Below are 16,500 nucleotides of genomic sequence, written 5' to 3' on the forward strand. Positions count from 1 at the left end.
AGTCAATTGTCTTGCCAGCATTCTTTCCCCGTCCACACACCTGCCCTGGTGAGGACAAGTTGCACACCTTGGACTGTAAGAGAGCATTGGCCTTTTACGTGGAGCGGACAAGCCTAATCGACAGTCCGCCCAGTTGTTTGGTTCTTTTGATCCCAACAGGATGGGAGTTGCCATCGGAAAACGCACCATCTCCAATTGGCTAGCAGATTGCATTTCTTTCACTTATGCCCAAACTGGGTTGATTTTAGAAGGCCATGTCACGGCTCATAATGTTAGAGCCATGGCTGCGTCAGTGGCTCATTTAAAGTCAGCCTCCATTGAAGAAATTTCCAAGGCTGCAACGTGGTCATCTGTCCACACATTCACATCTCACTACTGCCTTCAGCAGGATACCTGACGCGACAGTCAGTTTGGGCAGTCGGTGTTACAGAATCTGTTTGGGGTATAGAATCCAGCTGCACCCTCCTAGGCCCATTTCTGTTCTATTCCAGGCTTCACTCTGTTGTGTTTGTTTTCAGGTCAATCTCAGTTTTGACTTCGTCGTTGCGAGTCCCAATTGACCAGTGTTCATTGTTGTGAGTGAGCCTGGGTGCTAGGGATACCCCATGCGTGATGTCCAGCCTGCTTGTCCTCAGAGAAAATGAAGATGCATACCTGTAGCAGGTATTCTCCTAGGACAGCAGACTGGACATCATCACAACCCACCCTCCTCCCCTTTGGAGTTGTTCTTCTTCTCATTTGCTTTTCATATAATAGGGAAGCGCGCATGCGGGAAGTCACTCATGCATGCGCGGTGAGTTGTCCCTGTGTGCCCACGTCGCTTCTAGAACTTTTAAAAAGTTTTGCTTTTAATTCCCAGTCTCCTGGGCCATCGCGGACGACGACCGATGCGTGATGATGTCCAGCCTGCTTGTCCTCGGAGAATACCTGCTACAGGTATGTATCTTCATTTTCCTTGCCAGCTTGTCTATAGCTGGAAGCAAATTTGTGTTTCATAAATCTTTGAAAATAGGCTATTTACCTGTAAACTTTGTATAGAATTTAGATTTAGCATGTTGCTTTTTGAGCAATAGTTCAAGGTGAGTTATATTTGGGTATAGTAGGCATTTTTCTGGCCCTGAAGGGCTCACAATTTGTTTGTACCTGAAGCAATGGAAGGTTAAGTGATATTATCAAGGTGCTTGTCCCATGAACTAGTTTGGTAAAACAACTTCTTAGGCCCTTTAGGGTTACCAGTAGAGAATGACACGAGGACGGGAATCCTCAGTAACCATGGGGATGGGGACAGAGCCCATGGGGACGGGGACAAACTTTGTCCCCGTGTCATTTTTTGCTTCGAAGCCTGTTAATGAACTGGACTGTTTATGTTTGAGAGATGCAGACAATGATGTTTTGATTTTGTGGAAAAACAAGCAAACATGCACGCCACATCCATCAAAATTTGCATGGGGGATTCTTTATGTCCTGCTACCAGCACATCTTCTAAGAAGACATCTATTGCAGGAAGGACTGTGGAAGACAGGAGAGCTAGACTGAATCCTGAGATTGTTGATGACTTCTTATTCATTCACGGATTAAAAAATCATAACGGTGCTTCATAGGGCATATTTCTCCCCTCTAGGGCATACAGAACGGGTTGTGTTTTGTACCCCTGAACATTTTAACAGGGTTCATTAGGATTCCTTGGGGTAGTAGACATTAGTTATTGGGTTTAGAAGGGTAGAGGGTGGTGGTGAGGAAGGTTGTTATAGCTGCTCGCTGTTATTGTTTTCCATTTGTAATTTATACACAACAGTTGCGCAGCATATTCCTTTTTATACTTTAATAAAAAGATTTAAATATAAAATCATAATTGTTCGAGGCTTCTGCAGTTGAAGACAGAGCCCATGGGGACGGAGACAGGGCCTGCGGGGACGGGACGGGGACAAACTTTGTCCCCGTGCCATTCTCTAGTTGTTAGTTCTACAGAACAGGCTGAGGTCCTCGTTTGACCACTCTGCATCTCTGGGTTTTTAGTCTAGCCTTAAAGCCTCGGCACTATAAACTCAGCAGTGCAGTGGGAGGAGCAGAGGAGTAGCCTAATGGTTAGTGCAGTGGGCTTTGATCCTGGCAACCTGGGTTCGATTCCCATTGCAGCTCCTTGTGACCTTGGGCAAGTCACTTAATCCTCCGTTGCCCCAGGTGCAAAAAAACTTAGATTTTGAGCCCCCTAGGGACAGAGAAAGTACCTGTATATAATTTGTACAGTGCTGCATACATCTAGTAGTGCTATAGAAATGATTAGTAGGGAGGAGGGGAAGCAAAACCAGGCAAACGATTCTGTTGTAATCTCACTCAGGTTGGCACATTTTAGAAAACTTTTACTGGTTAAAAGATATGCAGATTTATGTACCAAAGGAAGAAGTGTTTTCATATCTACTTGTTTCCTTTATGTTAACAGTTGGCATTTTTTCTGTGTAGAAAAACTTGCTCTGCCATTTGTTAGCGACAGTGATGTCTCTTTCCAAATTATTCCATAGTATAGTTACAGGGCTGAGAAAACAAGGCAAGTGGTCCCCAAAATCCAATATGGAGATCAAAAAAGGAGCAGATCATATGAAAACAGTCTTTATTTAAAAGAGGGATGGGTAATCCACCTAGATGGGATGAACAGCAAACTCCCACGAAAGTGAAAGAAACCAAAGGAGAAGTGGGAAGAATATAGGGAGAGGTAAGAGTGGAGAGGAGCTGCAGAGTGAATGCACTTGTAAGTCAATAAGAGGAGTTTGAACTGTATGAGGAAACGGGGAAATAACAAAGTGACTTGAGGAAAGGGTTAATATGATGACACAGGCGGAATATAAATTGTGCAGCAAAATTTTGAGTGGATTGAAGGGGAGAGATGGCTTAGTGGGAGACCTCTGTGAGAAGCAAGTTGAAATAATCTAAGCATAAGATAAGTGTGGATAAGGGTATTGGTAGTGTGCTCAGAAAGGAAGGAACAAAGTTTGGTAATTTACTATAGAGAAAGAAACAGATTTTAGCAGTCTGTTGGATATGTGCAGAGAAAGAGAGAGGAGTCAAAGATGAGACAGGGAGGATGAGAGTGCTATTCATAGAAACAGAGAATGGGGGGGGGGGGGGGGTTTAGAGGAAATGTTCAATTTCAGGTAGTGGTCAGATATCCAGGTAGCAATGTTAGGCAGGCTGAGACTAGGCCTGGATTCCTGCTGAAATTTCTGGTGTGGAGAGATGGATCTGGGAGTCACCAGCATAAAGGTGATAACTGAAAACCATGGGAGAAGATCAGAGCCCCAAGGGAATATGTAAAGGCGGAGAAAAGAAGAGGTCCCAAGACAAAGTCCTGAGGTACACCAACTGATAGTGGAATAGAAGTGGAGGTGGATCCACTAGAGCATACACTAAAAGTACAATAAGAGAAGAAAACCAAGAAAGAACAAAGCTCCGATTTCCAAGCTAGGACAACGTATCAAGGAATAGGTGGTGATCAACAGTTTCAAAAGCAGCAGATCAAGAAGGATGAGGATAGAATAGAGGCCTTTGGATCTGGACAAGAACTGCTCATTGGAGACTTTAGCAAGGGCTGTTTCAGTTGAATGTAGAGGGTGAAATCCAGATTGAAGTGGATCAAGAATAGCTTGAGATGAAAGTCAAGACAACCGTAGTGAACAGCATATTGAAGTAGCTTGGATAAGAAAGGGAGGAGGGAGATGGGGAAAGTTAGTTGGAAGAGCAGGTAGGGTCCAATGAAGGTTTTTAAGAGTGGCATAACTACGGCTTGTTTGAAGGCATCAGGAACAGTTGCAGTGGAAAGTGAAAGAAGGGATTATAGTGCTGAGTAGATGGGTGGGAACAGGATCAGAGGAACAGGTAGTCAATTTGGAGAATGAAAGAAAATGTGCAGTTTCCTCTTCAGTGATTTCAGAAAAGAAAGAAAAGGTGGCAGGGTTGAAGGAGGGTTGACAGAATGGACTGGGGAAAGGAGAGGTGGAGATGGCTGACTTGGTTGAGAACTCAAGGTCAGTCTTGTGAATCTTGTCATGGAAGTACTTGGCCATTCCTTTTATCTGTCATATTCATATTCCTTTTATCTGTCATATTCTCAACCTCTCACTTTCCACTGCGACAGTCCCTGCTGCCTTTAAACATGCTATGGTCACACCTCTCCTTAAGAAGCCTTCACTCGACCCTACTTGTGCCTCTAATTACCGACCCATCTCCCTCCTTCCTTTTCTCTCCAAATTACTTGAGCGTGCTGTTCACCGCCGCTGCCTTGATTTTCTCTCCTCACATGCTATTCTTGACCCACTACAATCTGGTTTTCGCCCTCTCCACTCAACCGAAACTGCGCTTACTAAAGTCTCCAATGACCTATTACTGGCTAAATCCAGAGGTCAATATTCCATCCTCATTCTTCTTGATCTTTCTGCTGCTTTTGACACTGTCGATCACAGCATACTTCTCAATACCCTGTCCTCACTTGGAATTCAGGGCTCTGTCCTTTCCTGGTTCTCTTCCTACCTCTCCCTCCGCACCTTTAGTGTTCACTCTGGTGGATCCTCTTCTACTTCTATCCCTCTGCCTGTCGGCGTACCTCAGGGTTCTGTTCTTGTTCCCCTCCTCTTTTCTATCTACACTTCTTCCCTTGGTTCATTAATCTCATCCCATGGCTTTTCCTACCATCTCTATGCTGATGACTCCCAAATCTACCTTTCTACCCCTGATATCTCACCTTGCATCCAAACCAAAGTTTCAGCGTGCTTGTCTGACATTGCTGCCTGGATGTCTCAATGCCACCTGAAATTAAATATGACCAAAACCGAGCTTCTCATTTTCCCCCCCAAACCCACCTCCCCGCTCCCCCCGTTTTCTATTTCTGTTGATGGCTCTCTCATTCTCCCTGTCTCCTTAGCGCGAAACCTTGGGGTCATCTTTGACTCTTCTCTCTCCTTCTCTGCTCATATCCAGCAGATTGCCAAGACCTGTCGTTTTTTTCTTTACAACATCCATAAAATCCGCCCCTTTCTTTCCGAGCACTCTACCAAAAGCCTCATCCACACCCTTGTCACCTCTCGTTTAGACTACTGCAATCTGCTTCTTGCTGGCCTCCCACTTAGTCACCTCTCCCCTCTCCAGTCGGTTCAAAACTCTGCTGCCCATCTCATCTTCCGCCAGGGTCGCTTTACTCATACTACCCCTCTCCTCAAGACCCTTCACTGGCTCCCTATCCGTTTTCGCATCCTGTTCAAACTTCTTCTACTAACCTATAAATGTACTCACTCTGTTGCTCCCCAGTATGTCTCCACACTTGTCTTTCCCTACACCCCTTCCCGTGCACTCCGCTCCATGGATAAATCCTTCTTATCTGTTCCCTTCTCCACTACTGCCAACTCCAGACTTCGCGCCTTCTGTCTCGCTGCACCCTACGCCTGGAATAAACTTCCTGAGCCCCTACGTCTTGCCCCATCCTTGGCCACCTTTAAATCTAGACTGAAAGCCCACCTCTTTAACATTGCTTTTGACTCGTAACCACTTGTAACCACGCGCCTCCACCTACCCTCCTCTCTTCCTTCCCGTTCACATTAATTGATTTGATTTGCTTACTTTATTTATTTTTTTGTCTATTAGATTGTAAGCTCTTTGAGCAGGAACTGTCTTTCTTCTATGTTTGTGCAGCGCTGCGTATGCCTTGTAGCGCTATAGAAATGCTAAATAGTAGTAGTAGTAGTAGCCATAGTCCACTACATCTTTTTCAAGATATGGTGACCAGAATTGCACACAATACTGAAGATGTAGTCTCACCATGTATGATATACTCTCTATTCCTTTTTAATAATTTTTAACATTGTTTTGCTTTTTTGGCCACTGCTGCACATGGAGGAGAAGTTTGTAATTTATTGTTCACAATGGTCCCTACATCCTCTTCCTTGGTAGTGACTCCTAATGTGGAACCTAGCATCATATACCTATAATTTGGGTTATTCTTCCCAGTGTGTATCACTTTGCACTTGTTCACATTAAAGTTTAATCTGCCTCTCGAGGTCCTTCTGCAGTTTCATGCAGCCCACATGCAATTTAACAACTTTGAATAGTTTTGCATCATCTTTATATCTGATCACCTCACTCATCATTCCCATTTCCAGATCATTTACAAATATATTAAAGCACTAGTCCCGTTAAAGATCATTGCAGAACTCTTGTTCACCTTCCGTCATTGAGCGAATTGGTCATTTAACCCTGCTGTCTGCTTTTTAACCAGTTCCCAGTCCACATAAGAACATTGTCTCCTATCCCATGGCTTTTTAATTTTCTCAGGAGTTTCTCACGTGAAACTATTTTTTTTTCAAAAGCTTTCTGAATATTTAGATACACTACATCAATTGACTCACCTTTGTCCACATGTTCACACCTTCAAAAACAAATAGCAGCAAACTGTCTCCTGTGTCCAAACAACTCCCACCTCCCCAAAACTTCCCTACCACTTAATATATAGTGATGTTGAATGTATTTTGTGAGCTGTGCTGCACCTGGTGCTTGTGCAGAATACATGGTTTTCTCAGGTATATGGGCTTGTTGTAAATGCCTTCGGAACTGCTGCAAAGACCTGCTATGTCATCTACTCCATCTTGGAAAGCACTAGTGTGGTGGTTAAATATCACTCCATTAGGAGCCACAATAACCTGCCTGCTAGTGGAGTGATCAGAGTGTAATATAGGCGTTTGGGATGGGAAAGGTGACTAGGATTAGATCTTTCACCTTCCATATCAAAAGCAGCCTGGGCCTCTCATGTCAGTCATGCCACTTTTAATAGATTACATTTGGAAAGTTGTCAACACCAGGGATGTTCCTGATTTCTCATTTCCTTTTTATTGATTGTGGTCTGCTTAGAGTTTTGTCTCCCTTCATTTAGAGTTTTGCAGGTCTTTTTTTAATAGTGTATCTGTTGCTTTGTCAGCTGGGGTGGGTGCCTTTATAAGGGATCTTGGAGCCAAGAGTTTCCCAAAGCGTACTTGAGTGCAAGCAAAAGACTACACAAACGTTTTGAAATCACAAGTGATTTGTATTTTCAGGTGACAGGTGGTTCCAGTGGCATTGGAAAATGTATTGCTATTGAATGCTTCAAGCAAGGGGCTTTCATCACTCTGGTTGCTCGTGATGAGGTAAATCCTTTGACTATTTCTCATTTTTTGTTTTGTTTTTTTTACATTTTGTTTAAGTTGTGCATAATAAGATATCTATATGAAAGAGTGGTTGTTTTGGAGTCTAATAACAGATTCTTAAGGGCAGATTTTTTTCCATCTTGTGTTAGAACTGTGACTACAATGTCCGAGCTAACCTGCTGTACTCCTTTTGAAGAAATCCTTTTTTCCGTAGCGTCCCACAGAACAATCTAGAGACTTGTGTATTATGTTCCTCTACCAGCAGGTGGAGATAGAGAGAACTTCAGAGGTTTATTATATGTGATCATGTGCAGCCACCTTAACCTCAGTATTCTCTCTCTATGTAGCAGGTGGATGGTCATAACCATGCAGCTCTGGATTGATTGGCTCCTGGCCTAGTTGAACTTCTGGGGTCTGAGATGTCCTGGGATTTGGATGCACACTTGGTGGTGCCAGATCCCTCTCTTCCTCCCCCATCGCCCCCTCCTCTCTGCATGACCAGGGTTTGTGTTTCTTTTGCTACGGCATCCTCTCCTGCCTTAAAAAAAAAAATAAAAACAATAATGCTGTTTGAGCACTCGTTTTAAAAAAAAAAAAAACCTCAGTCCGATTCGTCCAGCGTGACAAGCCCATGCCAGTTTGCAGTATTGGCTAATGGATGTAAGGACTGACTTGGCATGCAACAGTGGGGGAGAGCAAATGCGGCTCCCAGTGTGGGAGCCACAGGGCTGCTGCTGTTTCCTGTGCCAGAGTTCCACCCATCATGCCTATGCATGCCGCTGTACAACCTGACCCGTGGACCTTTGTGCTTCTTCCCAACTCGTTTTGGTGGGCGCAGGGCAGGTGTTGGGTGCGCATGCGTGCCTGAGGGGGCCATATTTCCTGCCACACCACTTGGCAAGACTGAAGCGCTAGCGCTTTCTTGGGGCCCAATTTGCCTGCGATTCCGGTAGTTTTATGTGCGGGCCTTTCAGAAGATGTGACTGGTGAACTGGGGTGGATCGCTCCCAGTTTCTTCATATTTGGTATTTAAGGGATTCTGAAAAGGAGATCTGGGGTGGTTTGAAGACTCCTGTGGGAGTTCTTGGCTCTTCCACAGCTTCCCAAGGGTGAGGTCGGAGGTCCAGTGTACCTGTGCAGCTGTTCTATGGCTCAAGAACCTTAAGCTTCAGCTAGGCAAGTACTGACTATCCAAAAGTCTTCTGGTGCCTCCTCAAGGAGGTTCAGGGTGTGTATACATCATTAATGGAGGGGTGAAAGGATCAGGATTAGGGTTCTTACTCTAGGTTTTTCACTCTTTTCCTTCTCAGAGCATGGCAGTACAGATGGCGTTTAGTTAGGCTTAGGGTTGTAGACTTCGTGTTTCTGTGAGAAATGTTACATTTTGAGGCTAGTGCACTCCCCTCAGGTTTCTCTCGGTCTCCATGGTAATCCTACACCCTCTGTGTTGCCCTGGTGGCATTTGCTCTGTGTGCACTGTTTAAATCAAATTTAGTTTTATTCGGGAAGGTGGCTGGCCTTTCAGCCTGAAGGTTACAGGTTCAAGGTTGGTTTATCCATCCTATTAGAAACTGTGGACTCAGCTATGTTTCCAGTGGGACATATTTTATTTCATTCTCTTAGTTTGCCTGGCCAAGCAGTTCTTGCATGATTACACTACTGTACTAAAGGCTGCCCTCCTCTTTCTTTTTGCACACTTGATACTGGCAACACCTTTGCATAGTAGCCCCAGCTACCCCGTTATCCGCAGCGTACCCAGTACCTCTGATTTCTCCTATTGCATTTTTGGCAGCTTTTCATGGTGTGAGCAGGGCCGCCGAGAGGGGGGGACAGGGGGGACAAAACTCCCGGGGCCCGGGCCTCCAGGGGGGCCCGGCGCCACCGCCTGGCCCGCCCTCTGTCGCCGCCTGGCCCGCCCTCCGTCACTCCCAGAACTAAACTTAAGCCTCCTTTCACTTCGCAGCAGCAGGTCAGGCCACTCCTTCCTTCCATGTCCCGCCCTCGCCTGACGTAACGTCCGCGAGGGCGGGGCACGGAAGGAAGGAGGAGAGGTCTGCCCTGCTGCTGCTTGCTGCAAAGTGAAAGGAGGCTTAAGGTTAGTTCCGAGGGCCCGGCCCGATAGCGGGTGGAGGGGGGCCCGGCGACCTCGGGTGAGTGGGCGGCGGGGGGGGCCCAGCGATCTCGGGTGGGCGGCGACCTCGGGTGGGGGGGCCCGGGGGCGGCCTTGTCCCGGGCCCGGCTCCGACTCTTGGCGGCCCTGGGTGTGAGGCACCTAGATTTCATGAGGAGTGGTCCAGGAACTGTTTCAGTGTAGAGGTAACTTAATAGTTGTTGCAACCAGTTGAGAGTGAGCACATACCTGTGCTCTAGAGGTGTTGTTATTATTTATTGCATTTGTATCCTACATTTTCCCACCTATTTGCAGGCTCAATGTGGCTTAGAGTGTGGTTATGACATAATCATTTCATGATAACAGGTGCAGTGCTTAATGTTTAAAGATTAGGTAAGGGAAGATCTACAGAATCATTTCATGATAACAGGTACAATTATTGATGTTTGAAGGTTAGGGAAGGGAGGCTAGACGGAAGGTGTTAGGTAGGATAGAGGTGAACTGTAATAACTGTGTGGATTGTTGAGTTAGTTATTTAGGCTATGTGCCACTTCACGACCTGCTGCAGCTTGCTATCTGTAGTGTGCACTGGGGCAACAGCCATATTCCGCTACGCCATCTGGCTCCGGTTCTCAGCTGCAGTTGTTAGCTCCAATGCGCAGCAGTTCTAGTGCACAGTCACACCAGCCAATTCTTGACCCTCTCTGCAAGATGTTAGTGCTGACTTAGGCATCAGACCACTAATGTGGCTTCCAAGTTACATTTGGCAACCTGTCTTTTGGAAGTATTCTTGGGACTGGAGAAGATCTAGGGCAGTTGGGTAAAGACCTGAGGGACTCCCTAGTTTCGGAGGTTGCCAGGGGGTAAAGACCTGAGGGACTCCTAGTTTCGGAGGTTGCCAGGGGACGAGTCTTAAGGATGATTTTTAATCTTCTCGTTTTTGTGGGGCAAGGAAAACCACTTTCAGGGTTTCTGCTTCCACTACAACAAGCAGCCTGGCTGCTGGTAGAATGAGCTCGTCTTCAACTCCAGGTCTACGTATGCCTGCTATATTCTCCCAGTGATGGAGTCTCAGTTGTTCTTGGGAGGACTCCTTTACGTGGTTCAGGATGAGTGGATCAAGATTGCCTCAGCTCAATGTGTCTTAGTTTTTCTACAATGTATCTTTGTTTTTCTATCGCACGGTTACAACCTGGACTGACTACAGATTTTTCTTGGAGTCTACATGCAAGCTCAAACACTAATATCAGGCAGTTCTTGCCAACGTTTCTGCCTTTAGGCACAGTCGAGTCTCTCCCCAGTTGCAATTGGGGGAATGGGAAGTTCCTTTTGCTTTATATTTCCAACTAGGGAACTTCCTTCCAGCTGAGTTTGGACTTCATAAGGGTGTTTACAGTCCAGCTTTTCACAATGGGAACATTGCAGTGTGTAATAGTTCAGTCTGGTGAGGAGAATTTCTAGCCTTCCTGGACCTCAAGGAAACGTGCATTCATATTCCCAGTGCTCCTTCCCACAGAGGGACCTTAGCGATTTATGACCATGTCATTCAGCCTTTCCACATTACCAAAGACATTTTTTCAAGGTAATGGTGGTAGTGGCAGCTTTCCTTTGTGAGGATGAATTGCAGGTTCATACATATCTTGTGATTGGCTGATTTGCATCTCTCTGTCTATCAAGAGACTCTGCAAATTTCATCCAAGATACCTACTCTTCTTCAGTCCTTAGGATTGGTAATCACCGTCACCAAAAGTCAGTTTCCAGCACAAATCTTGGTTTATTGGGGAGTGATGTTCCATATAGGCTTGGGAAGTCCTTTCTTCCTTTTGTTCTTCAGCAACAGGTGCCAATATATGTCTGGTTCTACTTTCCCTACCAGGTGGGGATATGGGAATAGGTTCAAGGCATTCCCCCATGGGCCTAATTCTGAATCAGACCACTTCAGGGGTTCCTTCTCTGCTTGGGTCTCCATCTTTATGGTTCCCTTCAAGCCAGCTTAGTTTCAATGGGTGATTTCAACACAGCCTTCCGCTGACATTTCAGAAGTTCTCACTCATAGACTCTGTGTCTTCCTGACCACATGTCTACATTTTCTTTTCAGTCAGGTCAGGCTCACCCTTATCTTTATGACACCAGGACTATTGTCCGGGGCAGCCTAGTTTTCTTCAGCGATCCAGTCCACAACTCCCAACTTCGTCTGTTTGAGATCCTCCAGATTTCTACTGAAGGAGTGAAAGGGCGCACAGCCCTGTCTTTTCTGCATACGGTGGTTTCTGCCTTCCATCTTTCTCTTCCCGCTTCTTGGACATTCACCATGTACTCCTATACTATTTGGAAGTGGCCAGTGAGTTCCGTTGGTTAAATCTTTGATTCATGCTTTACTTGGGACTTTAAGAAGGTAATGCAGTTTCCAAAGCCATGCTGGCTAACCATTTTTAGATTGGCAGATGTGGGCATAGTGGTTTTTGATGTCAGGGGGAGCAGACCTTTTGTAAAATAGGTGTGGGTGTGCTTAGGTATATAGGAAGGCGGCGACTTCTTACTAAACACCTACACTGCGGTGGGGTCATCAGGTTCCTGACCTGCTGAGCAAAATTCCTCCTGGCATAGCCTCATGCTGTCTTCTGGCTGGTTGCAAGAAAGGGGATCTGGTTTAGAGAGTCGCGGTGGCTGTTGGCTGAGAGTGGCAATTTCTTCGGCTGACCTCTGTATGGGACAGTATCTCCCATTGTGGGTGGCAGCGCTTTCTTCCAGAGCACAGTTGACTTCCTTTTTTTTTTTTTTTTTTTTTTTTTTTGAGTCCCATCTAGCTTCCATGGCTGCCCTTTGCAGTTCGGCCACTTGGTCCTCTGTCCTGCTGTGGATGGCTTTTGCAGATCACCCATTTGGTCTGCTGTCCTTCCCTTGCTTGGCTTTGCAGGATTGGCATGGCAGCACTAGGCATTCCAGACTTGACGTGGCAGCGTATGTAGCCGTGGCCTGTGGAGCATCGCTCCAGTCTGCTGAGGTTGTAGTGCCCCACCCCACGTGAGGACTGCTTTGGTACATCCTACAAGTCTCTGGATTGATCTGTGGGATGCTGTGGAAAGTAAAATTAGTCCTTACCCGATGATTTTCTTTACGTTAGTCCCAACAAATCAATCCAGAGGCCCACCCTTTGTTCTGGGTTGATTGTTTTCTTCTAGTTGCCTCAGTTTCATCAGATTCCTTTGTTTGATATTTGGTTACAAAAAAAAAAATCATAACATAAAGGAAACCTTCTGTTACCTACCCACAGGAGCAGTTGATGAGCTTACATGGGCTTTATGCAGGCAGGAGAGGACTAACTGTTAGATTTCCTCTTCCTTCTTCCACTGCTTTGATATTGACAATACTTAGGTTAAGTTGGCTGCGCATGACCATATATAGTAAACCTCTGAAGTTCTCTCTCTCTCCACCTGCTGGTAGAGGGACATAACCCACAAGTCTCTGGATTGATCTGTTGGTACTAATGGAAAGAAAATTATTGGTAAGAACTAATTTTCCTTAGCCACAAAGAAGCTGGACCAAAAGTTTGACATGTTGCTTGTGGGATGCAGTAGTGTGATTATCTGAAGCAGCCTAGAGAGAAGTCACTGTTGCCATCCTAGCAGTGGCCCAGTTCAGTCCAAAACGGTGGAGATGGCCAAAGATGACCAGAATGCAGCCAGAAGTGTCTTCACAAAAAAAAAATTTTAGTGGCATCAATTTATATATTGGACAAGCTTGAGTTTGTCCATTCATTCACGGCGGATTTGACATTGGGTGTGTATCGGCTACATTGCCTGCATCAGAGTCCTGTATGATACCTGAACTCTTTAACACAAGCCCTTTGCTGTCAAGTTCAGACCTACCACAGGTCTGTGCCCCAGGCAGTATGGCTGTAGGGGCACATTCATGTGCTGTTGGAGAAAGGGAGTTGTTTTGTAGCCTGGATTCATTATCAATCTGTCCATTACAGTGCAATTTGATTTGGTATTCTGTGTTTCGGACATACACCCCTACTCCCCCAGTCTGCATTACAGTTGATGCTGGGTTATTGGCATATCTTCCCCATGGAAGGGCTGCCTTGGATTGCTGTGTTTGCATTATAGCAGGTAGGAGCCACATGAAACACACTAGCCCCAACAAAGTTTGCTGACTACTGGACTATTGTAAAGGTTTTGGTGGTGATGGTGAAGAATACAGTGCTAAAAAAAAGATAAGATGAATTATCAGTGGAGGAGTGGAAAGCATAGTCAGGGTTAGTCAGAGATGATTCTGGAATTTAGGGGTAGAAAAATTACATTGGGGCAGAACCATTTCCCATGACAGTAGCAGGATAGAGGCTGCTGTGCTTGTACACAAATCAATTTTGGGCCACTAGACACATTGGGGTGAAGGAACAAGGGGTGAAGAAATGGAACAGGAAAGCGGAGAATCATTTTTAGAACACTCTCTTGGCGCTCTATTTATTTGTTACATTTGTATCCCATGTTTTCCCACCTATTTGCAGGCTCAGTGTGGCTTACATAGTACCGTAAAGGCGTTCGCTAATTCCAGTGTAAACAGTTACACGGTGAGGTTATGGTAGAATCAGATTCAAGTAGAACAACATATTAGGGAATCATATAGAGGAAGAGTTATGTTATGTCCATTACGTTCTTTGGTTTCGTAGTGTTGCAGGGTTCAGGTATTTAAGTAGTGGTATATTCCCTGAAATGATCTTTGCTGCCCAATGACTCACTTCCCTGTAGCAGGAATTATGCTGCACTGACAGACGATGTAAGGAAACCGGACTATAAGAAATATTCCCTTTTAGGGGTTCTTTTACTAAGGTGCGCTGAAAAATGATTTGTGGTAGTGTAGGTGCGGGTTTTGGGTGCGTGCCAATCCATTTTTTTTTAGCAAGCTTGTAAACCCCCCCCCCCCCCCCCTTTTTTTTTTTTTTTTTTTTGCCGAAAATTGGCAACATCAAAATTGCCACACATCCATTTTGGGTCTGAGACCTTACCGCCAGCCATTGATCTAGCAGTAAAGAATCTGGGTGGTATTGACCTACGCATGTCACTTGGCGCGCGTCTCTTATGCGCGCCTGAAAGTAAAAAAAATGTATTGGACGAGCGCCAAAAATGAAATTACCATGTGGTAGTCGGGCGGTAACTCCATTTTGGTGTGTGTTGGGCGCGCATAGACGCTTCCACAGCTTATTAAAAGGGCCCCTTAAAAAAGGTCAGTTAGTCACTGGGCTTTGTCTTTAGTAGGGCAAAACACCACTAAGAGCACTAGAATTTCTGCACATCCCCCTTAGTACCTTACAAGGGTCTGAAACTTGTACTGATTGTGTTTTAATGCCTAGGAGGAGTCCAAGTGCTTTTTTTTTTTTTTTTTCAGTTGTCTTAATTGAAACGTAGCAAAACTTATGGTGCTTCAATTGCACTGTTATTGGTTAAACGATTTAGAGATGGGTGTAACCAGCGAGGTAATTACATGGCAGATGTTTAATGTGAACAAGTGCAAGGTGATGCATGTGGAGAAAAAAGTGATGGGGAGAAATGAAAAAATAGACTTTTACTTCAGCAGATTTAGCCCATACGCAGCAGAGCTTTAGAAGTGTTAACTCCCATTTTTTTTTATTCTCTCTCTCTCTCTCTCTCTCTCTCTCTCTCTCTCTCTCTCTTTCACACAGACTCTTGAATAAAAGATTCAATTACTCTCTCTTCTTTAACTTCCAAACAAAAATGATGTTTACTTACAGTTTCTTCAGATAACTATTTACATCATACTTGCAGTAGACATGATAAAACTACTGAATACAAAAATTCTGTCAGTTGGTTATCATACAGCTTGAAGAGAGATTGCTAACACCATCTTATGCTGACACAGACTGACTCACTCTCAGAGCAACTAGAGTGACTCGGACACACCCACAAGACATTACACTATATCCAATGACATCATAGCTCATAGAATTGTTGACAGTTAATGCATGCAGCACTTGTCTTTCACATATTCCTACAAAAAGAACCCGAATTATAGCTACATCATGCAAGGTTCCACGTTAGGAGTTACGGACCAAGAAAGGGATCTGGGTGTCGTCATCGATAATACACTGAAACCTTCTGCTCAATGTGCTGCTGCGGCTAGGAAAGCGAATAGAATGTTGGGTATTATTAGGAAAGGTATGGAGAACAGGTGTGAGGATGTTATAATGCGGTTGTATCGCTCCATGGTGCGACCGCACCTTGAGTATTGTGTTCAGTTATGGCCGCCGCATCTCAAGAAAGATATAGTAGAATTGGAAAAGGTGCAGCGAAGGGCGATGAAAATGATAGCGGGGATGGGACAACTTCCCTATGAAGAAAGACTAAGGAGGCTAGGGCTTTTCAGCTTGGAGAAGAGACGGCTGAGGGGAGACATGGTAGAGGTATATAAAATAATGAGTGGAGTGGAACAGGTGGATGTGAAGCGTCTGTTCACGCTTTCCAAAAATACTAGGACTAGGGGGCATGCGATGAAACTACAGTGTAGTAAATTTAAAACAAATCTGAGAAAATGTTTCTTCACCCAACGCGTAATTAAACTCTGGAATTTGTTGCCGGAGAACATAGTAAAGGTGGTTAGCTTGGCAGAGTTTAAAAAGGGGTTGGACGGTTTCCTAAAGGACGAGTCCATAGACCGCTACTAAATAGACTTGGGAAAAATCCACAATTTCGGGAATAACACGTATAAAATGTTTGTACGTTTTGGTAGCTTGCCAGGTGCCCTTGACCTAGATTGGCCGCTCTCAGGGATGGGTTGCTGGGCTCGATGGACCTTTGGTCTTTTCCCATTATGGCATTACTTATGTACTTATGTAATGTTTTTAGGCTGTTAGAGGTTCTCAACGTTGGCTCGTAGTGTTGTCTGACAAATAGCACATGATGATTTAAAATTTTTGTTTATAAAATAGATTTAGAAATGAAGACAATGGATTTCCTCTGGTAGCATCATGCAGTCTTGCATCAGACTCCTCCAGTGCCATATCTGCGAAACATATCATCAGTCAGTGCCTTGTCACATTTAGAGAAGGAGCGAAGGGACAGAGTTTGTATACCCCCCCCCCCCCCCCCCCCCCCCCCAGGTAGCTGGAAGCCCAAAGGAAGAAACTCGGAACTGGGGCCGGTATCCTGGACCACAGACCTTAATTCACACCTACCTGGGGATTTTTTTCCCCCGTATTATATGTCCCTACCC

The 16,500-nt window shown here is 45.1% G+C and overlaps 1 protein-coding gene across 1 annotated transcript in view; it reads left to right on the forward strand.

The window, feature by feature from the left end:
* KDSR (3-ketodihydrosphingosine reductase) overlaps positions 1-16,500 on the forward strand; it is a 129,985-nt gene that overhangs the window by 32,723 nt on the left and 80,762 nt on the right. The window contains exon 2 of the mRNA XM_030207511.1: positions 7,071-7,160. Within this exon, the coding sequence (XP_030063371.1) occupies positions 7,071-7,160 (90 nt within the window). The remainder of the gene's footprint in view (positions 1-7,070; positions 7,161-16,500) is intronic.

Source organism: Microcaecilia unicolor, chromosome 1, assembly GCF_901765095.1.
Source record: "Microcaecilia unicolor chromosome 1, aMicUni1.1, whole genome shotgun sequence".
NCBI classification, from domain to species: Eukaryota; Metazoa; Chordata; class Amphibia; order Gymnophiona; family Siphonopidae; genus Microcaecilia; species Microcaecilia unicolor.